Source organism: Fringilla coelebs (assembly GCF_963513975.1).
Source record: "Fringilla coelebs genome assembly, chromosome: 3".
Taxonomy (NCBI): Eukaryota; Metazoa; Chordata; class Aves; order Passeriformes; family Fringillidae; genus Fringilla; species Fringilla coelebs.
Window position 1 is genome coordinate 25,568,241 of NC_140030.1, and position 27,833 is coordinate 25,596,073.

The window sequence follows — 27,833 nt, forward strand, 5'->3', positions numbered from 1 at the left end:
AACTATGTCTAGAATGATACTTGGCAGAATTACTGGTTTTTGTAAAACAAATTAATATTTAGCACTAGAGTAAAAAAAAATCATGGAAACAGACTTGTTATCTTTAAATTATGATTGCCAGTAGAATTTAGCTGAAGGTCTAGACAAAAAACACATTTTGGCCCAGGAAAATCATGCTGAGATACAAAATTGTTTCCCTTCTGTGCTGTAAAACACTGACTAATACTAATTATGATACTCATGGTAGGATGAGTACATTTACCTAGGCTCATTTTTTATATAAACCATCACCTCATTACCCTTCTAACAAAAACTCCACAAATCTACAAACCTTTCTGTGTTTGCTTGGTGTCACAGAATAGCCTTTTGGCCAATAAATAGGCATCTCTGTGCAGGTACATCAGAGTTTGCAAAGCAAGGTTTGTATTTTTCCTGCTTGCAGACTTGATGGATATGTGAAGCACTCAACACTGATCAGAAAAAGTGAATTTCTCATTCTCAGAAGCTTTCTGGGATGAGGTGAAGGCAACTGTGAAACTGCCATTTTATTCACTATTACATAATAACTCTAGGACATGCTAAACTTTTACATCAGCACACTTTACCATTATTTTGGCAGAGTAAAACAATGAGAATGTGTGCTGAATTACTACAGCAGCTAGACAGTTTAAATAGAATCACAGCCAACAATGGTCAGAAGAGACATGGCTAAGTGTTTTCTCACAAACCATAATATTCAGAATGCTAATCCAAGGGTGAAACAATATTAATTTTTGTCTTGAAGGTTTTAAAAATTCTTGGAATGTTAGACTTACCTGATTATACAAAAGCATACCTGATTTGGCAACTGCTCTCAGTTTTGCAGGAGAAGTCACAGCAGTGATTAAGTTACACAGCAAAGTTCCTCTGCTGTTCATTTTCTGCAGTTCAGGTGCTTTTAATGTCCATTCATCTTTTAAATTCTGGTTAAGAAAGATAGTAATTTGTTCATTACAAAACTGACTTCAAACTTATGAGAATTAGTGTACAGAAAGGAACAACTTTGCTGCTTGGGAATCTGTTGCAAACTTACAAAAGCAAATGGGAATGTAAATGCAGACCCCCTAGTCCCAATTACTGTGGCTGCTTACACCTTAAATCTGTATTTCACTATTAGTAATAGGTACCTTATTTCCTTCAGCCAGATTTCACTTCTACAAAGGCTTACCAATGTATCCTCCAAAGGTTTCTTTAACTCCTCTGTATTCAGAGAGGGTTGTGCTGCTGGAATTCGTTCTGTCGTCTCTTTTATCCATTTCTTTAATGATTCTACAAGGAGCTCAAAAGCATCCATTTGTTTCTGGCAAGATGATACATCCTCTTCTCTAGACAATTAAAGACAAAGGAATGACAGTATTCCTTCTAAGAATTCATCAACAAATATTATTCATCTGATATAACTATTCCTATATTTTAAGTGTCAAAAAGCTAATTTTATGGCTATAAGCAGAATGTGCAAAACCTCATCTTACTGCAAAGGTAACTTCTACGGAATCTCTTACAATTTCTCCAATTTCCCTTTGCAGCCTGATGCCAAAAAGTACTTTAAAGCAACATACACAAGCAGCAATTTATGCTCTATCACAGAAGGGGAGAAGTAGGGTTTTCTTAAAATTGCCAAGAATCCTGTGAATGTCACAGAATTTGAAAAATTACATATCTTTATGGTCTTTTTAGAGCTCTTGGGCCAGACAGATGGATCTTCAAACAGAATCTTTTACTTCCAAGAAAAAAATCCCTTATTTACTCTGGTCAACTGCAATGTCTTCAGATTGCATACAAAAGGATAGCAGTAATCACAACATTCACACAAAATGGAAGCACTCTGATTATCCAACTTACTTTTCTTTTATTGTCTCCTCTACCTCTTTGAATTTCTTTGACAAAGCATTTACTTTTTCTGATACCAGTGCTTTATCTCCAGGAAGAGCATGGAATGAAAGTTCTTCAAGGAGCTGCTTCAAAACTTCCAGATCCTTTTTGTGTTGTGCCAATTCTACACTAGCTTCCTGCAAAATAGGTTTACATTCTTCATATTAGACTTAACTCTTTCAAAATTAAACTCTTGATTTTAGCTAAGCAACCAATGCTGGAAAAAAAAAACATGCCTTTTTCCTTTTTCTGTCACTTAAATGAGTTAGACTAAGAACCCACAACACATAAAAATTGAATGCTAGTACCTGCATGTATTGAGACACTTCACTAACATCCTTTCTTGGTGCCTCTGTCTCACTTAGAGCCCGGTTTTTCTCATCTAAAAATGATTGTAGTTTTGTTGAAAGACCTTCAAATAACTCCACTTTAGTCTTCAATTCCTCCATTTTCATAAGCTTCTCTCTATGCTTGTTACTTGCTTCAGAAAACCGTCCTGCAAGCTCACTCATTTTAGCTTGCAGTGTGGATGCAGTGGATGGATCTGCTGTTTCCATGAACTTCTTCACTTTTTCATTCATAGTATTTATACTGCTTTGGCGACCTGCAATGTCTTGTTCTAGCATCTGAAACATACAAGAACTACTTTGTATTACTTGCAACTAAATTTTAACAAGTGAAATTCATCTGCCATATAAAGCAACAAACCACTACAGCTAGACCATTGATGTAATTATTCCAGCTACAAAAACCTTTATGAGCAGTTTCACTTCATACAACAGTTCTCTTTCATATTTTTAATCCATAAAAGGTGCCAACCTAATATTTTAATTCTTTCTTTAAATCTGAACTATCAAACAACTGTTTCTTTTTTCAAAGAAGGCTACTTACAATGCTTTTACTAATAATGTCCTGAATAGCAGCAGAATTCAAAGGCACTTGATCTTGTTCTTTAAGGCTCTTTTCAACTCCTTCCATCCAATCAAGCATTTCATCCAAACCATCCTGTACACTTAGGGATCGTGTCAGAGTTACTTGAAGCTTCTCATTCCTTTCATTCACAGATTTGGATAAATTGTCATATCTTTCCACAATATCATCTGATAAAGAGAAGATTATATTTCAATTTATTCTTCTAGCCAAACTAAGCTTTTAGCTTACTTCACCAGCACTCACCAGTTGAGTCAAAAATTGCTACATTAGGATGAAGAAAAAAAAAAGGTCAGCTTTAGTCAGTAAAAACATGGAAGCAAAGACCAAGAACTTCAAACAGAGCCAAGATACACATCGGACAAGGGAAATGAGGGAATAGCATACAGCTGTAGTTCCCAGTGTTAGAAACTGGTTTCCATGTAGCTCTAGCTTAAGACAGCTGTTGACTGTTCCCAGGAAATAAAATAGCAGAGTATTAAGACAGGTTTTCAACAATTGTGTCTCTTATGTTACTGTGAGATCTGAGAGGTTCTTCCAGATGGTTCCAGATTACACATCCAACACTTTCAAAATAACTCTCTGAAAGCTACAAGCTCCATGTACCTCCCATAGAGTTTTATCACCAACTCCAAAGAGTCAAGCCACCATTGTTCTGTTTTGTTGTTCTGCAAGTTACTTCTGGGATTCTATGAAGAGATAGCTGGGTGATACACAGAGAGCATCTTCAAACTTCACACAGCAACAGGTGAATGCCATGCTGTGCTACTTCTCACAACAGATAGGAAAGAGTATTAGGTGTAGGTGGTAAGGTTTTGGTGGTGGTAAGGGTTTGTCAGTGACAAGTTTTTTTGGCTCATGTGAGAGGAGGTCAAGGGCTGCCCCATGGAAGACACAGATGGTTCCAGCCAACTCCAGCTGACTCACCACAGGGCACAGCTGAGCTCCTCAGCCAAACTGGTGGTGCCACTGGAAAAATGCATTTAAGAAAAGGGAAAAGACTGCATGGGACTGAAAAATGAGGGAAAAGAAAGTATGAAAACAGCCCTGCAGACATGAAGGTCAGAGAAGAAAGAGGGATGCTCCAGGTGCTGGAGCAGAGATTCTCCTGAAGCCTGTGGAGGATAGAGGAGCAGATAACCACACTGCAGCACATAGAGGACCCAGGCTGGAGGAGGTGGATATTTCCTGAAGGAAATGCAGCCTACATCCACACTGAAAGAATATTAGCCTGAAAGATTTCAGCCTGTGGAGAGGTCCCTCACTGGAGCAGGGGAAATATGAGGAGGAAGCAGCAGCAGAGAAATTACAGACTGACCACAGGTACCCATTTCCCATCCACACTGCACTGTTTGGCAGGGAGGGAGGGGGACTGATTGGGAAGGAAGAAGTGATAGTAAGCCTGGAAAAATGAGTGGAGTGGAGGATAATGTTGCTGTGATTTGTCTTTGTTTGGCATTTCCCAAACTTGTTTTTATTTGGCAATAAATGAAAGTTAATTTTTGCCAAGTCAAGTCTATTTTGCCCATGACAGTAAAAAGTGAGTGATCTCCCAATCTTTATATCAACCTATGGACTTTTCAATCTTAATTTTCACCCTGTCCACTTGAGCAAGGGGAGTGAGAGAGAAGGTGGGTGGGCATCTGGCAGCCTGCCACAATCAACCCCTTCATAGGCACTTTCTTAAAGTTAGAAGGAAGTAATTCCTAAGCTAAGCAAACTTCAAATAACTGCTTGTAAACAGGCTCCTTGGAGTCATTTTCCACTGAGGAATTTATGATCCTCAGCAAATCACGACCTCTGCTCAGCAATGCCTATTTCTGTAAAAAGAAAAACATGAAATGACAGTGAAAAGCATATGGATCCATGAAGGAGAGAGACCAACAATAAAATTACTGTGTTGTAATGACTTATGACTCAACAAAACATGGTCTTGAACAGTGAAATAAGAATGTGGAAGCTCTGTAATTTTTCTCTTCCAGAACATGCATGCAGGCACAAGTGATAAAAAAAGAGGCATTAAGAAAAGCAAATATTTTACCCAGTGTTTTCTGAATCTCATCTTTATCTGGTGTCAGCTCTCCCCTTGTGTCCAATAACACTTCAGCAGCTTTTTTCAGTTTTTCTACAGCAATTTGGTGGTTAGACACTTGTCCCTGAAGAACCTGTAAAATTCCACTATTATCAGTTATGCTTTTCAGTACAGTTGATATTTACATAAGCAAGACTTGAGATACGTCACAAAACCTAAACTCAGTACTTGGAATAACCTAACTCAATTTGTGATGTCTCCTTAAGAAAAATCCTGGCCAGTGGTTATGGCTGCTGTTAACCTTCTGGCCCTTGTTTTACTTCATTCACCATCTTTTTTACCTTATGTTTTAGGATACTTGTCTGACCCAACTTATTTCTTCCATGTAACTTCAAATGTATCTTTTGATTAATTGTTTCTAAAGACCCTTTGTACAGACTATTATAAACACATTTTTAAACTCAGCATCTAAAAACAATTCCGAGGGAAAAGCATACAATCAACAGCAGCAGTTACACATTCACCAGCAGTGGTATTGACAAAGGATCAGGCTGATATTGTAGCACAAACAGGAATAGCTTGAAACAAGATTATTGCTTTCACAGTCAGGAACCCCTGAAGCAGTGTGGCTGAATTTTGCCTAGGTTTGTCCATCTAACCAAGGAACACATGTTCAGAGACTAGCTCAGCCATGATTCTCTCCAGAGTCAACAAAAACAGTAAGGCTGAATCAATTTCTAGTGCTTTTATCCCTCTAGTGTGTAAGAGTACTTTAGGGTAAATAATCTTTAAATTATTTCAGGCCTCTGAGCTAGTGTTTGTTTTGATTCAATTGAAATTTATACAAGTCTAAAATGAAGGGACATCTCATTTAATTTTTGATATTCACTGATACTCAATGAATATATGAATGAAAAGGTAATCCTATGTCAGCACAAAGAAGTCTTGTCAGTTCATTCAGCACTGGTACCCAGAGCATAAGAGTGTGCCAGAGCACAGTACATCATCTTGCTGACCCATTTGACACAATGAGCCTCCAAGAGATCTGAAGAGGCTTAGGCTAGCACTTATGCAGAAAGTAAAAAAAAAAAAAAAAGAAAGAAAGAAAGAAAAATAAGTCCCAGAAAACCTTGTATGCTAACAGAAGGCAAGCAAGCTGATGCCAGAGGCAGTGAAGAATATTCTGAAGAACAGTTAATCCCCATAAAAAGATTAGACCTCACCATGCTGCCAAGGTCTGTGTCTAGCTGGATTATCAGCTGCATGTGTTGGCTACAAGGGACAGCTTTAACTTGCAACACCTGACTTCCTTGAAATACTCTTTGTTTTGCTTTCATTAATTGGCTTGCTTTCTTCAGCCTCCTGTTTTTTCTCTTCCTTTGAATCTTTTGACATTTTGTCCCCTCTCCCTTCTTCCCAACTCATAGCCATTGAGTGCTCTTTTGTATGGCAAGTAATCCATGTAGACATTTCATAAAAAGAACTCTAGCACTTGCTCCTTTTGTATTACATCCATGAAAATTTGCATTGTAGAGAATATAATTCATTTTGGAATAAGGAACAAAAAGTTTAAATGAAGCTTCAAACTGTAATTGGTTTTATTCCTACTCTTTCAGTGCTTGGAAGCACAAATGTACCTAAACATTCAATTGTTAGGAGTTCACAATTTACACTTTTAATTTTGTTGTCTTAAACATGGCTGTGATTTGTCTCCTTTTGCTGTCATGCACCAAAGTGCTGGGCATTTCCAGTGGCCAATTTGAAAGACACCATAGAAAAAGGTAACTACTGCTCAGTCTGGATGTGAGGGAAATGGTTAAAGCATGTACTTTCCAAAAGCCATTGACTATGATTTTTCAATAGCAAATGTGTCTGACCTGCACTGATACTTCACCAAGCACAGACAAAACAGTGAGGAAGTGCCTGACCATTAGTCTTGCTCACTAAAAAACAGATAATCTTGCATTTTTTTATAGTATAGGTGATTGAATGTGTTTAAGAAAATATAATAGTCAGTTCAAAGGAAGACTGTATGAAACTTTATATTACTCACCATATACTTGGCTTCCTAAAGACTTCTCCACACCTACACTTTATACAGATATTCAGTTTTACTTTCACAAGCTCTATCACTAACTTGTCTTGCCTATACTAGGATTTACATAAGTCATGAGTTACATCCTCAGTGGCAAAAAATAAACACTTTTTCTGTGCAACACAAATTATGTTTAATTCACTCTCTGCAGGGTATATGGCACTGGGTGAAACTGAAACAGGCAGACAGACTACTCACATCACACTGTTCATCTGGAATGAACCCTTTCATAATGAAGTAACACACAAATGTGAACAAAAAAAAAATCAGAGTCACAGACAACAATCAAATGGACTGCTCTATCTGGAACCCTAGCCAAGCCTTCTTCTGACAGCAAACCATAATCACTAAATCCTTTCTTAGTTCAAAAACTTTCCAGATTTCACCCTATAATTTGCTAAGAGATAGAAAACACATCTTGCTTTCACGACTGCTAATGGCATCTTGGTACCCCATTTTTTTTTCACCCAGTGCTTTTCAGATATTGCTCTGGACAGGCAAATTTCAGAACCATAGAAGCTGCATGCCCCCATGCAAGGTAAGAATCTGGCCTGCAGCCACTTGGATTATATTAGATCATCCTGTTTTCCAGACAAAAAACAGTTCCTTTTAGGACAAAAGTGCTGCTGCATTTCAAAGCTTTTCACCTTGGTTTCTTCAAGTTGTCTTTGGAGATTTTTGGGATCCACTGCAATTGGCTCTGACAGTTGTTTGTTCACAGCTATTTCAGAGGCCTGGAGACCTGACAGAAGTCCAGATGAGGCATCTTCATAATGCTGGTATTTATCCACCAGGTCTTTAAGGTTATTTCCAAGGATGCTACACTAAAAGAGTGAAAAAGAAACAAGCAAATACACAGGCATTAAACTCTGTGCTACCAATCTCAAGGTCATACATTAATTCCTGTTATACTGCATCATTTTTTCCTGCCATCATTTCACTAACTGATTTCTGAACTATGACATGACAGCTGGACAGGCTATGCAGGTCTTACCAGTCTGTGCTCCTAAAGGGTGATTTAGGATTAAACCACTGATGCAGGTGTCAAACTGGAATCTTACTTGCTGTACTAGAATAGGAAAAACTTCAGGAATAATGTTTGATTCAGTGATATAAGGATTCTTTACCAGCACTCTGGTACCAAAAATGTAGAAAGCAAGTAGAGAGTAGAAATGTAGAAAGCCACCAGAAGCTAGAAATATTTTTTAAAATCAGGAGAGATATGTATGCTCATTAAAATACGGACAGTGGAGTACTGTTTTCATAACTACCTTACCTGCATAGTGAATCCAAAGTGATATGGCTTGGTATTGTACATATGCTTAGTTTTATTCACTTAAAAATGTCATCTGAACAAGATCATATTAGTCCTATATGTTAGCATGCCCCAAAATGCTTACAGGGAATTGTCACATAAAAAAGTCAGTGAAACTCTTTCAGACTTTCTGGAGATGGTTTCACAAACAAAATCTGATTGTATCAAGTCATAATATTTATAAACAGTTACATTAAATATTTCTATTCTGAACCTTCCCAAGACTGTATTTTAATATTCACAAATGGTACTTGGTCTCCATCTGGTGGGCAGACATAGAACATGCTTACTTATATAACCAGTTAACCAAGAACTGACTTTAGGATTCCTTCAACATACAAGCCTATAAAATCATGTCTCACACATGTGCAAATACATTTATATAAACGTAAAAACAATCTAAGTATTTATTAAAAGCAAAAAACTTTTACAAAAGGTAAATGGTTACTAACAATTGGAAACAGCTTGGAAAATCTCACTAATTGTGGACAACCTCACTTTTTAGAATTCTGTCCTTAAAGACACAAAAGGTGTACTTTGTTCTGCGTATTTATTGTCAAATATTTAAAGCATGTCCCTTATAACCCTGCTAAATGTATATACTGAAAAGACAGAATTTGGAAAATTGACAAATCAAGCTGCTGGCATGGGATTTTTATGTGTATAAAAATAAGCTCTCTGAAAATTTTGCTATGAAATCTTTACATTCATACTCAAAGTAATTCAATAAACCAACTGGAGAAATCTAACATGTCAACAGAGTTTTCAATTTAGCTGTCCTATTCATACCAGTTTAGCAGGAAAAGGAAAATGTCCTTCTGTAAATGTACTGCTGTCTTGACAAGCCAAGAAAACAAGTTTTACACTGCTTTTTAAACCATGCAGTCAGGTACGTGTCTTTATAGAATTTACATTTCTGAGTATGAAAACCTTACAGAGATAAAAATTTCCAGATAAAGATGGCCACTGTTGCAGACCAACATTGTACCAGTAGACATTGAAGCTCTAAGGAGTTCAGTTCACCTATGATCTTAGAAAAATATGAAATATCACAGTCAAAGGCTACTGACAGCAACTCTCTCTTCAATGGTTCAATTCAAAATTATCTCAAAAGTTCACAGTTCTGGAATATTAACAATATTGAACAACACTTGGTTTTTTGAAAACAGCTGGAAATTGGCATGTAAGACTAGTTGGTGATGTTTGTCTAGTTCTATCAGGCAGATTCCATATGTGAACCTGGCACAGAGAGCTAATTATCTTCCCTCTCTAAGGTACATGGAGGATTTTGCACTGCTAATTACTCATTAGTTAGACACTAATCTGATATTGTTAAGGATAAAATGTTTACTTGGCAGAGCAGTGGAAAATAATTGCTGTCCTTAAATCACTAAGTTCTTTCATGCCTAATGCTGACAACAAAGGTCATATCAGGACAAACTGTTTCAGGATACAAATTAAAATTAAAACTTTACATGCTATATTTGGCATAGACTTCCTCTTCTTACACTCATTTTATTAGTAGGGAGCCAAGTAAATAAACAGATGTGGGAAATATTGCAAGTGACATAAAGTAATATTATACATCTGAAAGTATTACAATTTCTTTCCACCCCAAACATTACTCAAGGCATTCTGAGCTGCCACAGTCTCAGAGATTGTTTAAGGCAGGAAAGAACAATGAAGAACTCTGTTCTCATTTCTTCCTTATAATACAAAATATCATCCATTCAGACCTTTAATTGTCTGACACTTGACTAAACTACATCTTCTAGAAAAGCATCTTGTTCTGTTACCTAACTTTGAGAAACAAAGAATTTACAACTTTTCACGGTGTTTATTTCATCAGCTACCTCCTGCTAAATTGCTAAATCAATTAAAGCAGTCATTACTATTCAGTAGAAATAAAACTTACCTTAGTATAGAGAGATTTGAAGCGATCTGAAGCTCTATCCAGTTTGTTTTGCACTTCAGCATATGTAGCTGAAGTATCAATGCCATCCTTGTCAACCTTCACGCCGTCTCTCTTGCTACATGACCTTGCAGCATCCAAAACTCTTTGCCCAGAAATCGTGATATAGCGTAAATCACCTTTGTGAGATATAACATCTTCTGAAAAACTCTTCTGCCTTTTCAGTTTGACCATAATACCACTGAAGTCAGAAGCCCCTGCCTCCAAATTGTCAAGTTCTTGTTCTGCCTGCTGCAGCCATGTTTCAAATTCACTGTAGTCCGCATCAAATTTCTCCAATTCTTCCCTTAGAGAATGGGTCAATTTCATTTTTCGTTCTGATTCAGCCAAAGCAGTCTCATACTGAGCCTTCAGCTCTTTCATGTTCCTTTGCATCTTGTCCTTTTCTTCAGGGGTAAGGTAATGCCCTTGCTTCTCAAGCAGTGCCTGAGCAGACTGAGTTGCTACTATGATAGCCTGCTGCTGTGAAATAATTTTCTCGTGTTGAGCCTACAAATAAAAGAATAAATTACAACCAGCACCCTCTCATATGGTACCATAATAGAGGACATGTAAAACAAAGACCATCAAAATTATAAAAGGCTTTTCTAATTTTCATATTGTTTATTATAAACCCTACATTTTGTTAGTAATTTTAGTGAAAGTGTGACTCTTGGTCACCGTATTTCTGTGCAGTTAAAAAAAATTACAAAATATTCAATGGTAATTTTTTTCATATAGCCATGACCATATGGCAGTGTTCAAGTACCACTGCAACTGAGCAATGCCTAGATGCATAGATCACACAAACATTTTCCCCTGTAATTCCAAAACACAACTTTGTAGATTGACTTTGTCAATCTCTTTAATGCTTTTCCTAACAAAATTAATTAGTGTACTTAGTGCAATCAAAATTTTCCTAATTCTCTGTCTCAAAATGGGATTTAACAAAACATTCAAAGGTAGGGAACTTTTCAAATCAAAACTTTCCATATCCCATTACTTATATTGTAGCTACCATTACAGACAAGAAGACCTAAAGGAATAAAAGCATCAAACATAGTACAGATACTTTTTTCTTACCCTCAGTGAACAAAAATTATTACTTGTGTTTTGAAATTGCATTTTTCAAAATCAAGAGCCATGAGTCTTATCAAATATAGTTAGTTATAAAACAGGTCCAGTTGACATTAAAAATCAAGACACAATCTGTGCTTTCAAAGTTTTCAATCCCATAAAAATATTTAAGTCCAGGAACTAGTACTATATTCCAAATGAAAAGCATATTTCAAATATATTCTTTCAAAAAATTCTTCACTCTCAAACATCTCCCATGAAAAATAGGTATATAAAATAAACAGTATGTTTTCCTTTCATGACTGCACTGGCCAATTATTTTGCAGGCACTAGGTGCAGAAATTAACTGTCAAAAAAATAGAAGTAAAAATATCATGTATACAAAACACAATAATCCTATTTTCTCAGGTTGGTTTTGGGGTTTTGGTTTTTTGGGTTTTTTTTTAATAAAAAAGGAAATCCAAAATACTATCAGCTACAAGCATAGTAATTTTCTTTAAGATGTCAATCAACTAAAGGTTCTTGGTTTCTCAGCTGTAAGTCAGCAAATAAAACTAAAGTCTTATTATTTTAAATGCTTCCAACTTACCAGGAAAATCTATTTTTAAAATGCTGCACTGTAATTTTATGTAACTCACTATTCTGAAGCCTTGAAACACTGCTTTGCCCATGTGTTAAAGTTGAAGGAAATGAAAACTTAATTCCAGTAAACTATTATTTGCAGCAATTTGCAATCTGTAGTCACAAAGGATTAAAAGATTTCCAAGATTTTGAAAAAGTCACATAAAGAGTATGAATTTATATTGCTACTTTTTGCATTTTATTTGTCTGCACCCATTTCTCACTACAAAAAATATAGACTCACCACAAAGACTCTTTACATTTACCTTGCAGAATGTGTCCTTTCTCTCATTTTGTAGGAAACAACTACAGTGATAGCAAAAAAAGTGACAAATGTGCAATACATTCTAACTACTGAAATTCCTGGCACTGTGTATTACTATCTTCCTAGTACTTGCTCCAAAGCCTGTGACAGACAGGATGAGATTGAGTTCACTTATGCTGAATAATGAGTGATACACCTAAATGCTGAATAAACCCAGTAACAGTACCTTGACTTTCTGATACTGCTGGTTCAGATTATCATCTATGCTTTTCACTAGTCCATCCACCCGAGTTTCAATGTCTTGCTGCATTTCCAGCAGATTCCCATTGACATCATCCTCGTCTCCTTCCAAAACTTTCACATCTCCTTCTTCAAAGTGTGTTCCATTCTGTTCTATCACTTGCTTAAATTTCCGGCCATGCTCTGCTTCTTTATCCACATTTGATAACCAATCCAAAAGGTTTTCTATTGTATTTTTACTTTCTTCCAGCTGTTCTATGGCTGCAACCTACGTTGAAATTTCACAGTTTCAATTTAGAAATCTTCTTTAAAGGTCACAAAATATAAAATAAATATACAAATAAACCATTTAAAATACATTAACATAAAAGAAAATTTTTGAATAATATAGAGGTTGCTGTTTAGTCTATAAGAGAATAAACCAAGAGTTGATTAGTTACCCAAATGAAATATGATATTAACTTCTCCACAGGTTATCAATACATATTGGGTTTGCTTGGCCAGGTTTTGAAATCGGCTGGGCTGCAGGGGTGGCTTCTCTGATAGGCTGCCAGAAGCTTCCTTCATGTCCAACAGACCCAAAGCCAACCAGCTCCAGCATGGACCCACCTCTTGCTAAGGCCAAGCCCATCAGCAATGGTGGTAAAAACTCTGGGATCACATAGTAAAAGGGTAAAAAAAATGCATGAAAAACAGCAGCCTGAAGAGAGGGGTGAGAATATGTGAGAGGAACAGCTCTGCGGACTCCAAGGTCAGTGCAGAGGGAGGGGCAGGAACTGCTCCAGGCGCCAGAGCTGAGATTCCCCTGCAGCCCCTGGTGCAGCCCATGGTGAGGCAGCTGTGCCCCTGCAGCCCATGGAAGGCCACAGGGGTGTAAAGATCCACCTGAAGACCCCACTCCAGAGGACATGGATGACCAAAGGAAGCTGGGACCCTGCGGGAAGCCCACACTCGAACAGGTTTGTGGCACAACTTGTGACCCCATGAGGTCATTCCACATACTGGAATAGTATGCCTGAAGAAGTGCATCCCATGGAAGGGACCCTGCTGGAGCCCTTGGGAAGGACTCATGTTGGAGAAGTTCATGAAGGACTGTGTCCTGTGTGATGGGCCCCACAGTGGCAGAGACAATGTGTGATGAACTGATCACAACCCACTTTCCCCATCCCCCTGGCGCCAGTGGTGGGAATGAGGGAGAGAACTCCAGAGCTGAGCTTAGGAACAAGGGAGAGCTGGAAGGAAGTTATCTTTAAGATTTCATTTTTATTTCTCATTATCCTATTCTGATTTGATCAGTAATAAATTAATTTCCCCAAGTCAAGCCTGTTCTGCCTGTGACAGCAGTTATGAGTGATGTATCCCTGCCCTTATCTCAACCCACAAGACTTTCACTAAATTTTCTCTCCCCCGTCCAGCTGAGGAAGGAAGTGGTGGAATGGCTTTTTGGCATCCAGACAAGGTCAAACCACCACACAACAGTAAGTTGCACAACTTATACCATAAGACATGAAAAAGCTTTGAATAAAGGTATGAAACGGTTGCCTAAAAACCTTTTCTGTTTCTTGCTTAATTGCTGTTGTCATAGCTTTATCCAGTTCTTTTTTGGACTCTTCTGCCTTCTGGCTAAGGAGCAAACACTTTGTCTTAGCTTCATTTAGTTTCTGTTCCAGAATAGTCTTGTCTTCTTGTGACAATTTTTCTCCATTCTCTTTCAAGAAGGCTTCAGTATTTTTCACAATCTCTGCCAGTGTCTGGGCACTTGTTCTCATGTCTTTTTGGATCTCCTTTTGATAAAAAAGAAAGCAAATAGGAGTAAATAAATTATTCATGAGATCTTTCCAATTAACTTTATTGGAACTATCTCTCTTTTAGGTGTAAGCACCACACTGGTCCTTCCTAGCTGCACATAATACATTAATAAATTGCAGACAATTATTAAACTCAAAGGCATCTGACAATGTTGTTGCAGCTCAATCTAACTTTTTCTTTAAGTTGCAAATCTGTTTGCTTACAGTCCTATTCAGACTGAGCCCACATTTTCCCTTTGTTTAACAGTTTAAATATTGTGTTTCCACATATGCAGAACATATATTTATTTTTTTAGAAATCAAGAGTTAAGTAAATCTGCTACACTGCAGGTAGTAAAGTGAGCCTCCTGACAAATTCTGGTCCATTGCTATCCTGACAGAAAGCCGCTGAAAATAAGCTGTCTGAATAGAAGTCAGAAAATTGCAATCATCTTTCCTGGGTAGAAGTTTTCCCATATTTCTTGGGTTTTTTCAGGCCAGAGATGGCCTACAATGTTTTTTTCCTCTATTGTAATCAATCATAATATTTCAGTCTCTCAAGAATGTTTACTTCCATTGAAATTCATAGAGGACAGATCTTTAGTTTTAATTTACCCAAAGCAGCTTTCCTGGTCTGCCTCCCAATTATCTGATAGGAGCTTTAATTGTAATGATTACACTGTTGAATACATTCCCCCAGTTACTGAAACAATGACATTTTTCACCTTCTTGTGCAGTAACAATCTTGGAGATGCAAGACAGAACATTTGATCCTCATTCTAGACCACAGATTTTGCAGCAATTTTAGAATACAGCAGCTAAAACTGCAGCTCATTTTAACACTTCAGCAAGTACATTAAAAATGTTCTCCTGGGGACCCTGATTCAAGAAAAGTTTCTCCTGTGACCAAGATCTCTGTGCTCCCTTTCAAACAGCACACTGAGGATGGAAGTTCTGACTTGATATAAAAAGACTGCCTTTAACCCCCATTCCCCCCTAAGGCACTTTTTGAATGGTGATTCCAAGAAGTCAGTCAGAAAATAACAACTAGTCTGCCAGGCAGTCACGAACAGCTGATAGAAAAAAAATTAGTCTGTATCAGTTCTTGACTCCCCAGGAGTACCCCATTTAGGCCATAAATCTTTAAGACAGATAAGAGACATTAAAAGCTACCCCAGGGGTGTCTGACTACAAGAACAACTTTGAAAAACTAGATGCATTACTTCAAAGGTAAGTAAAGTAAGGCAAGATGAATAGGAAATTTCTCCTTTTACAGAGAGCTGGAAATCTACAGTATAGTAAACTAGCATTAGCAGGAGGAAGAAGAGTACCAAACCCTTTAGTCCCTTAACTATCCTAAACTCAATTTCTATCAGGACAGAGTAAAAGCTTAGAGATGAGAGCTGAAGAGCAAGGAAAGCAGACCAGTTCAAAGGGGGTTGGTACATGATGACACCAAAGAGATTGCAAGAAACAGTAATAAGAACCAGAATTCAAAACAAAGCAATGGAAAGCCTCAGGGAAGAGAAAACCTTTCAGCAAATTTTTTCAAAGTACTGTGAACAGGAATAAACACTTCCTGATGCCAGTTAAAAAGCTGGCTAAATTATTTGAGCATAATAAACATGTGTGATTTTATCACATTCAACAGGAACAACCTTAAGCTAATATGTTAACAAAATTCACATCTGCTTCTTGAAATGTGTAGCACATACTCCCTATTCTAGTGTCTTCTCATTTGGAAATTTCTCTTCTCCCACTGGCACATACTGGAGTGTATTCACAAGCAGTAGTTTAAATGCATGCCACTAAAGCCTTTACTTTTGGTAGGTCAAACAAATCTATTTTATTCTCCTCTCACATGACAAGCCTTGTTACTCAACAAAAGAGTCGAGTCACTCAACTCTGCACTCAGCCTTCTTTACATTCTCTGACTAGAACTGTGCATACCTCCTGTTTGGTCTGGTATTGTTCCAGCTCAGCCTTGCTGTCTCCAATAACAAGGGACTGTCGCTGTCCGATGAGTCGATTTTCAGTCTGTGTAAGCAAATCACAGATTTCCTGCAGTTTCTCCTTGCATTCTTGCTGCCGTTCAGCCACATCCTATATTAGAGCAAAGTACAATTGAACAATGAGACAAAAAATCCTCACTTCAGGAACCAACACTCTAATAGATATTAGAAATCTTTGAACATCAATATTGCAAAGCAATAATTTTTAAAGTATGCTGTAAACATGATAGCAGTGGTACAAAGAGCAAGATGAACATACAGAAGTTATGGATAAACCTCAAATATGTTTTAAGTAAAAGAGACCATGTTTGATGGAATTGCCCAATAGAAGTCTGGCCATGCACATATGTGAAGGATGAAATCTCCAAACAGCAGGAGTGAAAATCCAGTCTCTTAACCACTTGAAACCTGTGATAAACACTATTAATTCTGAAAAAAAGGACATCAAAACAGAGGTTAGTTGTGAATGTGAGTTAGCTCTTTTTGGTATGCATAACATGTTACCTGAATAGAAACTGTGAACTTTTTAAGCAATAGAGAAGAACAAAACATGCAAGCTCATTATTGTTACAAAGTCCTAGAAAACTTATCTGTGCCTTTTCTATACTCAATTTTATGCTTCTTTCACAAAATATAGTAGAAAGAAATGTTCTTGGAATGGCAAAATAATACGGTCTTCAGAATATTAAAGCACTTTTATTTACACATAAACCAGGGGCTGAGGTGGTGATTCTGAGTCCTAGCAGTGTGCTATGAGAGAAGAGGAGGTGCTGTTAAGCTGCAGCATCTTATCAGCCTCTTTTGACTCTACAAAGGCTGCTTACACTTGCTGATGAAGTAACTGGCCCAACTTGACTCACAGTTTTCCCAGTGCCCACATCTAGAACTGCAAGTATCTTGGCTGATTTACTCATATGTTGGTCCCTCTAACCCATCTCAGTCAAAACAATCCATGCTACATGGGTTTTAACAAATCTGGTTCTTGGACTATGAAGATCTAGAGAAAAGATCACATAAGCAGATGACCTGGCAAACTAAAGGGAAAGAAAATCTTCAGCAAGGCCAGAGTGTTATGGAATGATGCAATAGCAAATTCAGTGATCAATATAGCTCAGATCAATTAATGATAGAGCTGCTGAAGAAACAACACTTGTGAGAAACTTCAAGTAAATTTCTCTCATTGCTAGAAAGAGCAGACCTGTGTCTGTTCTTAATTTAATATGCTGTTTCTGTGAGTATAACAAAGAAAGACAAAAATGATAATTCACCAAATTTCATCAATATCATTTTTGCAGAACTACAAATGTATCTGTAGCAAAAAGGGAAAAGATAGAAATACACTCAATATTGCATGCTGGTATAAAAATTCCTCATCCATAGACAGAAACATTCAGCACACATTTACACAGAAAGGCAAACCTTCTGATCACCCAGTTCTTGCACTGCCTTTAACTGAGTCTCTAAACTTTCCACTTGAGAAGTTATTGTTTCCTGTGCTTCCTGAAAAGATTTCTGCGTGGTATTTAAGAGCCTCAGCAGCTGTTTGCTCTGATTAGGAGAAAGATCTTCAGCATGTTCAGAAATGAAGAACTGAACATCAAATGCAGTGGACTCCAGTTGCATTTTTTTACAGCTGAGCTCTGCAGCACTGTTCTGTAAATGAAGTGAAGGGAATTACTAGCAACAAAGAAAAACTGAGCACAAATAAACCACAAGTATGCCTACGATCTCTTCTTAGCCCTTATCCCAAAATGCTTTTGGTAGACAATTTAGCCATGGAAAATCAAAACTCAGAATCATACTGTCACATTCAGGTATGACATTAGAACTTGTGCATGGTTTGCCTCAGGACAGCTTGTGTCCAAGGAATAAAATACGTGATCTTGTACATCTCTATTTCTTTGGTCTCTCATGGGTATTTGAAAACTGACTGACCTTCCATTCTAAAAGATTTAAGGCAGGTTAGATGGAACATTTCTAGGTTACATCTGGTCTGAAGATCCAGAAATTTTAAAACATATACTTGAAATCATTCCTATTCTTAACTCCATAGCAAGAATGTCACCATTTCTAGCAATGTGGCAAATTCTACCAATGGCTACATACTGTGGAGCCCCTACAACTATACCATTTCTCTGGAACTTTATTTAAGCACATTAAAACAACTAAAATAATTTTTATTATTCATATATATATAAGAATATGAACTTTACTAAAAATTTGATCTGCTTTGTTTGCCATTACTCATTTTATGGAGTGTGTAATGAAGAAACCTTTTTATCTTTTCTCATCCCTTTATCTTGAAGACAATTAAACTTCAGTAAAATTCTGAACCCAATCCATAAAAATCCAATTTTAATCACTGAAACACTTGTACTATATATTAGATTTCTAAAAGGCTCAGATTTATTGCAACAAATGTAAGTAAAACCAATAGGTTTCTCAGTAATCCTAACTCTATGAAACTTCATTTGCAAGTGAAAAAGCAAATCAACAAGATTTTATTTCTGTATTATCTAATAGTTGTCTTCTTAAGTAATTACTTCTAGTCCTCTCTTTAGGCCATAGAGGTTATTAAGAAGGAAAAAAAACCCTAGCTAATAATTAATAATAAGGAGCAATATTGAAACATCAATGCCTGCCATAAAGAGCACTTACTTTAAATATCTGTAAATTTTTCTTCATCTCTTCTATATCAGTAGTATTCACTGTGCGGTCGTTCATGATTTTATTGTTCTCTGTGATCCAGTCTGAAAATCTCTGCAGTTGGTTTAAAAGCTGCTGGTGTAATCCTGCAAGCTTAGACTAGAAAGGGAAGTTGTATATTATTTATGCTCCTGTAGTATACTCACATTTTCTACCATATTAAATTGAATCATACACATATCTTTATACTAAGATAAAATAAAGAAAATCCAAATTCCTTTATTTTACCCTGATTACCTTGAAGAAAATCAAGGTAAAAACTTACACTGCTAAACACATACCATTTCCAAGTCAACAGCGCAGACTATTTGTTTTGCTCGTTTTGAAGATCTATCACAGACCTCCAAAAATGCTTCCTGCAAAGAGTCATAGCTTATCTTTAGCTCTTTCTCTTCTGGAATATCCCTGTTACAAGACTTTAAGAATTCTTCTGCCAGCTTCATGTCCTTTTTTAGGATAATTGCAAAGGTAGCCAGTCCTGATTCAAATGACTACAAAGAGAATATATAAAAATACTTTAAGTTACCAGGAAAAATGTTTAAATCTGAATTGCTTTAACTACATTTTGAATCTCCCTTTTTAAACCTAAAGGGCTATTTCTAGCACCCATCACTGAAGTACAAGCATAAAGAACACTTTACTTACCTCTAGCTGTTCCAGTTCAGCTTTTAGTATTTCCAGGCTGTTACTAATAGGCTGCTGTTTATCTAGGTGGTTTTTCATATCTTGAAGCACTGCCAAATGTTCTTGCATTTTCTCTGTTAACTTTAAACATTGCTGTACTCCATCAAACTGAAAATGAGTTTTAAAAATAAGAAAAGATTTTCCAAACAGACTTGAAAATAAGCAATGAAAGTCCTTAGGTTTATTATTATTTATTTTAAATTTACAATCTAATTTTTCAATCCTTTTTCCAGTTCAATTGTTCTCTCCAGCACTCAGAAAGATCCATGCAATTCCACTAACACAGGACACTGAGCACATATTCTTGTTACTTACCATGCTAGTGGGGGTGTCTCCCAAGACTGCTTCTTCTGTTTTCAAAACAGGCTCAGCAAAGCCTTTGAACAGGCTTTCTGTCTTCCCATGCTCCTGATCCCTTTTCCCAGTAGAGGTTGTGTTATCTGCCAATGTTTTCTCTTCATCAATTTCTGATCCAAGCTCTGATTGTTCTGTTGAGGAAAGAAAATAAAGCCCATCTCCTTTGCCTTTACCCTCATGCTCTGTGGTGGTACCAGCAACCTGTGAGCTCCTAAGCAAACCATTTAACAGCTCCTCTAACTTGCTTGTACTTTCATCTCCAAGTGAGAGTTGAAAAATTTCCAGAAGTTCAGTGGCAGCAAGCTTGGGAACAGGAACTTTCATGTCTGTTTCGCTCTTCCTTTCATCTGAATCAGCTGTCTTTTGCTTGCAGGATTCATGCTTCAGAATATCATGAAGAAGATCAGGACTTCTGCAATCAGGCCAAAGCAGTGAAGGAGCATCACTGTCCTTGGGCTCTGTACACAGTGTGGGGACCATTAATGCAGTTCTAACAGCATTGCTTATTTGCTTCAGACTTGATCCACTGGACATTTCACTCTCAAGCTGAGTCCTTCTAACCACTCTAAGTAAATTTTGCATTAAAGTTCTGGTATCAGAGTAATTTAGGGGTTCACCTTCCTGCTTGCAGTAAACATGTCCCATTTTTAATTTCCTTAGTAACATATTCTGTAAGTCTTCCATTAGTGTGTCAGACACATCTGCTGATTGTGAAATACCTTCCTTTACTTGAAAGTCTTTGCAGGGTCCCATTTCTTTTTGCAATGACTCCATGGACATTTGTTTTTTGAAACCATTTCCAAGGGAGGAAGTGTCACTGACCATGACATTTTCTCCCTTTGTGTTTTTCAGCATCTCACATTTGTTCTGGGCACTGTAATTCAACTTAGTCCCCATGCTACTCAGAATTGCAGAAGAAACATCAGTGGTATGGGTATGTCTCCCAGTAGGTTGCACTTCACTTCCATCCCCTAATTCTTTGGCACCCTCAATACTTCCTAAAGCATCTGGTTTTGTGGGGGAAATTTCACTATCATTGCTGCTTTTGTTTTCTGGAATGTCTTTCAGAACATTGTCAGAATTTTGACAGTTAAACCTCCCTGTTTCTTTAGTTATGCTAATCTCTTTTGGTGTCACTGTATCAGGTGGGGGAAAAGAGTAAGTGTTACATTCACTTGAAAGCATTTCTTCTGGATTTAACAGAAAATCCTTTTCATTTGGTATACCTTTTTCCCCTCTTTCCATGTCCTCAAAACAGAATTCACTGAGTTGTGAATGGTCACCTTCTTTTATGCATGTTGTATGTTGTTTTAAAGGAGCTGAAATGTTACCACCTCTCTTAAATTCATCTAATCCTGCCCCTTGAATGTCAAGAAAACCTTGATCAACATTTATTTTTTCTTTACTTGCAGCAGGAGTTTCTCTAGCTGCTTTAATTACTGTTGCATCAAATATTTCCCCAAGGTTTTCCATCTGAATGGGACTTTTATTTAGCCCCATGACATCACATTCCTCCATAATATTTACTCTATTTTGATTTTCTATAAGAATTTCAAAACCTTCTTCTATTTGACCATGCTTCCAACTGGTGACTGGATGTATTGGGTCCCTAAGTGAACTATTATCACTCGCATAAGGGGTATCTGTAAGGAATTTATTGTCCATTTGGGATGAGCTTTCCTTTAGCTGTTCCATATAATTTAATACTTCTTCCTCTGCAACTAGTGCCTCTCTCTGTCCATGATTTGAATCAGACATTGGCATGGTATTATTGTCTTTATTCATGCTATCAGTAAAGCATTCTGGGAGAAGTGTATTTGTCCAGGTACTTTGGTCATCAGTATCTTGCTGTAGGTAGGCTGTCACACTGATGTCAGATTTCACAGTACCATCAATAAGCTGAGAATCTGGAACCCTAAACTGTGTTTCATTATTCTCCTCTCTCTTTCTGGACACCCATTTAGTGTCAAAGGTATTTTCAGACTGAACAGGCTCAGCAGTATCTTGTGGCATATGTTCGCTTTTGACACAAGTCCCATATTCATCTTCTGTTTCCTGCTGTCTGGCATCTTCACTGGTACATGAAAGACCAAGGCATCTTTCTTCAGAAATATTTGACATTGATTCACACATTACTGGGGAGAGTTTTCCATTTTCATGATTAGACCGGAGTTGCAAAGTACATCCTGTCTTGTGGCCTAAAGAATAGCAGTAGTCATCAATATTGTTTTGATTGTTTTCATTGCTCCTTTCTACATCTTCTACAGACATTAACAGCTGGTCTCCTTTACTTATACATTTATGATGTGAATAAAAAATATCCATTTCATCTTCACTGTCAGAATCAGTGTCAGAGTCATCAGAACTATCATAATCCTCCTCATAATCTTCCCCCTCCTGTGTACCTTCAGATTCCTCCTCACACTGGTCACCTTCTGCTTTCATTTCAACTTCCTCATCCCTGTCTTGTACATCTGCTTCATACATATTCCGTAAATAGCTCATGCCTCTTTCCTTTGTTCCTTCACTCTCAACAGTAACTGGCAACTCTTGCTCCTTCTCTCCAAAACTCCCTGTTCTTTCCCTTTCCTCAGGGATTTTTTCCATAATTTTGGCATTTGCAGAAGCTATAGTTATGCTCTCATGTTGCCCTTTCACATTTATATGAACATTCTCTCCAGCATTAGCTGAAAGTTCTTGAAAAAAGCTGGTATCTTCTCTTAGGGTTATTCGACCACCTCTCTCCTCTAGAAAACCTAATGGAACTGATCTTCCAGCCAATTCTGGCTCTGGTGTATCATCAACCCCCAACTGCAAGGTGTCAAACCCCTCATCACCTTGAGAAGTGTCAGAGGAATCATCATCATCATCAATTTGTGGAGTATCATAGACATCGCTGTCATCATCATCACCCGGAGGTGTTTCATAGGCATCATCATCATCATCACCATCATCCAACTGAGAGTTGTCCTCTTCAGAGGCTACCTCGCCACATTCATACTGCAAGCAGTTACTCTCAAGCTGTGGGATGTCATCTCCCCCCTCTATTGATGAGTCAGAACTACTGTCACACGGCAGTAACCTGTGGAATATAAGATCACTTTCTTCTTCTGTCAGCCTTTGTGCTGTGCTGTTACTGTCCCCCAGAGGTGGTCCATTGTGTATGACAGTACCACCACCCAATGAAAGCCTATGGTGCATGTCTATGCTGTCTTCCAGACACAGTTTATTCTGAAAATCAGCACAATCCTCCAGGGATGGCCTTCCATGGATATCAAGACAGTCCTGTAGAGATGGACCTGCATATTCCTGAAGAAGTTGTCCACCATATCTACTGTCTTCAAACTTTGGTGTGACACCACATTGACTAACCAATTCTTCTGGAAGTTTATATTCAGTGTCTGCAGTGATGGATGAATCAAGACTTCTCTGAAAATTATCTTTCTTGCTGTTATCCAGTACCATTCTGCTACTGTCAACCTGAAATATGGGAGGCCCATACTCCAGCTCCCTCCATGTTTCCTTATCTGACAAATCATTCACGCTTAAGGAATTTTGTAATGTTTTATCATTCATGTTTTCATTATCCAGACTGTCTCCCATACAAATGTCTTCTTTTGCTGTTTGTGATAAAAGTCTTGTATTTGGATCATTTGGACGATATCCTTCAATGTTTCCTGAATTTGTCTGCTGATTGTTATGCTGACGGAGTTCTGTCCACTCAGAAACCTCCCAAAAACCACTGAGTTCATTTCTCTTCATGGAATTCTGAGTCCAGCTTACTACATTTCTGAGTTCTGCAGGGGAAGTTAACTGCATGTCCCATGTATATTGTGATTGCTCGGTACCAAGAGTATTGCAAACATCTGGCCTGCACACTGGAGCATCTTCTTGTGAAGATATGTAATTCCCAAAATCATCAAATTCATTACATTTCCTGTTATTACAAGAATTCTCAACACCTGAAAAATCACCCTGAACACTGTCTCTTGACTTTAGGTCAATTTCTTTTGAACTTACATATTTGTTACTAAACTCAATTTCTGACACACCAGCATTGTACCCAGCACTATCACCTTGCAGCAACATACTGATGATTTCTTGCAGTTGTCCATCATATAACAAAAGTCTCTGTCCAGTGTTTGCATCCATATAACTATTTACCATCAGGTAAGACATGAATAGTTTCTTAGCTTCATCTAAATTATGACATACAGGGTCTTCTGTGCCAGAAACTTCATGTTCCCCCTCACAGCCATGAAATACAGATGGCAGAAATTCATAAGTTGATAACCATTTTGCAGCATTTTTACAAAGGGACTTTAATTCTTCTACATTGGGCATTTTATCTGGTAAAGTCACATTGGTCAAAACAGATACAGCATTACTGTCTATAATCCCTGATTCTGCAGCCTTGTCAAGACTGATTATTTCACAAGTTTCTGGAATGTAAAGTGCAGCTATTTTCTGTCTATCATTCAGTATTTTGAATGCTAGCTCATTTGTAATCATATCTTGGTGCAAAGAAGTTGATACAGGGAATATTTCACCAGTGTGAGGCCAAATTAGCCCCACAAAGCCTCTCTGAGCTTCTAATACCAGCAGGGCACTGGTAGATGATATTAAGTTGCATTGCACAGCTTCATCAACAGTCAAGCGTTGTCCTGAATTTTGACAAAGGATTCCACCGGTCTGAACCTGACGTGTGAGGATCCCACAAGCAGTGTCCTGATCTATCATCCCTTGTCTCATGGCCTCTTCCACAGTCATTCGTTTCCCTGAGTCAGGGTCAATGATACCTCCAGACATTAACTGAGCACCCAGCAGCCTGAACATTGTTTCCCTGTCAATGAGCCCTTCATGGGCTGCCCTCAAAATAGTTACCTTCCTTCCACATTTGAGCACAATTCTCCCTTTTTCTTGTGGTTTCACAGGTAGGAGTCTTAACCCTGTTGCTTCATGTATTATGCTTCTGTGAACCATCTGTTCAAGGGAAATTTTCTCAGCACAGTTGGGGTCTATGAGATCTTTACATGTATCTTGTCTTTCCAGGAGTTTGGAATATAATGTTGGAGAAATGAGATTTCTCTGGAAAGTATTCTGCAAAGACAGCTTTTCTCCAGTAGATGGCAAAACCAAATACCCACTTGAAAGATGATTCTCAAGAATTTTAACAGCCAGAGATTCTGAAATCAGACCTTGTTCTAAAGCTGAAACAACTGGAATATTTGCTAATGATGATTCTGACATAAGCTTCTTTGCATTACTTAATTCTTGCAGCTGCAACAGAATCTGCTCATCAATTAAGGCATGGGCTTTAGCTTCTTCCAAATCATAACACACTCCTAATTCTGGAGAAATTATTCCAGAAAGAATCAGCTGATTCTCAAGCAATCTAATTCCAGTGTCATAGTCAAGAAAACCTCTTAAAATAGACTGAAAGACTGAAAGGACTTCTCCAGTTGTTTGGTCAATGACACCAGCAATGACTTTATTCATCTAAAAGGGAATATAAAAGAAAAGTTATCATCATTTTTGGACCGTATGTTTAAAATATTCTTTTGATTTTGAATGCATGATAAGCATAAAAACATGTACTTACCAGGCCTGGAGGAATGTTGTGAATGTTAGCAGCTCAAATGCACAAGTGATGTATGTCAGTCATTCAACAGCACACGATGTGATAAAAGATTTAAAACCAACATGCATCTGTGAATTGAAAACCTATGCTTTGCATACATAAATAGGGTTAGTGAAAGACAATAGAAGAAATTATTGCAGAGAGGGCAAATAGAACATATACCTGAAAGGCAGATTTTCATGCTATAAATGTCTGTGAAAGGTTAGAATATTTGGAAACAGTATGTGATTCAACACAACCATGCTATTCATGTTTACAGCATACAGCATTTTGGTATATACACTCAACAATATGGAATCAGATACTCCAGCACCAAATATTGCATTTAGTTCACATGGAAAGCATGAAGTCAGTTTGGTAACATTATTTGAACTCATTACACAGACTCTGCCTCTAAATGTATATGAGAATACTCGCTCCACATTTAAGACTAATATCCATTTACAAATGTATTCATAGTGTCTCAGAGAAAATTGTATTATGTCCTCCCATTTTCATACCCAGAAAAAAATTTAGGAAAACCTGAAAGTAGATCACTTCTAGGATATTTCTGAGTGATATATGGGAGAGATTAACATGTTATTTTACGGTGTCATTTTTGCAGCAGAAACACAGACTTATCTAGCAGTCAAAGAATGGCTTTTAAGAGAAGAGTTAAGAGATGAATGATTTGCTTATCTTTCTTCATGCAAGGCACACATTATTAAGACTCTTCAAAAGAGGTTTGATGAATAGAATGCTCATGTGCACAGGTAAGGTCACATACAATATTTCATAGCAAATACACAACACCTTCAGTCAATTAAATATCTAGTTCCTTTCACACACTGTTAATTGCAGCTTCTTCTTCTGCTGATCATACATGGTTTGAAAACCATGCAAGAAATCCCAAGAGAAACTGAAATCCAAGTTTGAATCTTGTTACCTTTTCTTCCATCTTTTCATCACCCAGATGTGCTTCCTGCAGCTGCTTTAAAGCTTCGTTCGATAACAAGTTGTAGCTTTCCTGGAGGGATCTAACTTGCTTTTCCATTTCATGTCTCTCTTCATCTGTCATTCTGTTAGGAAAAAAAAAATGGAAGGAGGAGATCTCTGGGTAATTTGTAATTTGTTGGGAGTGATCTGCCTACTTTTACTTAAAAATAGGGAGCAGAAATTAGTACAAGTAGTCTGGAAAAAATACAGCCTCATTACAAAGGTGTTCAAGAAAGCTACAATCTGATTGTAGTTATTCAGGAAAAGAAGCATTTAACCTTTGCAAGGGCCTTTGTCTACTGATTACCAGTTAAGACAAGTAACATAACCATCAAGGAGTCATGATGTAACTCAATTTAGTAACTTAAACTGTCTGTTTTCAGACACAGATGAAACAATCTTGTAATAAGTAGTTCAAGAACACATTTACTACAAATTTGTTAATTATTTTGATTTCAAATAAAATTTTAAATATCGTATACAAACCAAGTCAAATTGTTGAAAACAACAAAATTGCATCAAGCTTCAACAAATGAGAAGACAAAAATCTCCCAAACTGTAGGTGACATGCAATTAGATCTATAAGGATATGATTTCTTTTTAAGCAAACAGTATGTATTTATTCAATTAAGTTACATTATTTGAAAAATAAAAAATGGCATACTTGTCACTGTGCTTAGCTAAAAATGACTGAGTAGTCTGCAGAGCTTCTGCTATTTGTTCTTTCTTGGTTGACATTTCATGAAGGGAAATCTGAAAAATAAATAACCTGTGTTCAAGACTTAATAATGTACATAAATAAACAAAACAAACAAACAAAGCCTTATTTGTATCTGGGACTAATCTCAATAATAAAAGAGCTTGATTTTTTAAAAAATACTGACTATCGGTAGAGCAATATTATTTATTGGAATTGCATCATTTACATATGAGTAAGTCATTGTGATATGACTTTTGATTAAGCAAGCTGGTTTTAGAAAACTATTGGGCAAAACAAATAGAATATTTCAAAATGTTATTTGATGGAAAATTAACCTATCATTTAAAATCACTTATAATAGTTGGCACTATTTACAGCAGCTTTATAAAGGTTGTGTACAATAGTCATGTTCAATAAGTTGCTCACCAAAATGAGAGATAACAAATTTTTGAAAAAACATATCAGAAGACCACAAGCCTTCATGAAATTCAATAACAGAGATAAATGCAATATGAGACACCAGGGATAAAATGA

General features: G+C 37.2%; 1 protein-coding gene across 8 annotated transcripts in view; it reads right to left on the reverse strand.

The window, feature by feature from the left end:
- Positions 1-27,833, reverse strand: part of LOC311152026 (dystonin-like) — a 255,181-nt gene that overhangs the window by 84,697 nt on the left and 142,651 nt on the right. For all 8 annotated transcript variants that reach the window (XM_084202770.1, XM_084202771.1, XM_084202769.1 and 5 more), the window contains 18 exons: positions 27,264-27,352; positions 26,550-26,682; positions 19,942-25,482; positions 19,588-19,734; positions 19,224-19,433; positions 18,895-19,041; positions 17,656-17,889; positions 16,175-16,327; positions 13,988-14,221; positions 12,424-12,705; positions 10,199-10,744; positions 7,616-7,792; positions 4,883-5,006; positions 2,803-3,011; positions 2,220-2,537; positions 1,882-2,048; positions 1,208-1,364; positions 836-962 (listed from right to left, as the gene is read on the reverse strand). In XM_084202770.1, coding sequence (XP_084058896.1) covers positions 836-962; positions 1,208-1,364; positions 1,882-2,048; positions 2,220-2,537; positions 2,803-3,011; positions 4,883-5,006; positions 7,616-7,792; positions 10,199-10,744; positions 12,424-12,705; positions 13,988-14,221; positions 16,175-16,327; positions 17,656-17,889; positions 18,895-19,041; positions 19,224-19,433; positions 19,588-19,734; positions 19,942-25,482; positions 26,550-26,682; positions 27,264-27,352 — 8,995 coding nt within the window. The remainder of the gene's footprint in view (positions 1-835; positions 963-1,207; positions 1,365-1,881; positions 2,049-2,219; positions 2,538-2,802; positions 3,012-4,882; positions 5,007-7,615; positions 7,793-10,198; positions 10,745-12,423; positions 12,706-13,987; positions 14,222-16,174; positions 16,328-17,655; positions 17,890-18,894; positions 19,042-19,223; positions 19,434-19,587; positions 19,735-19,941; positions 25,483-26,549; positions 26,683-27,263; positions 27,353-27,833) is intronic.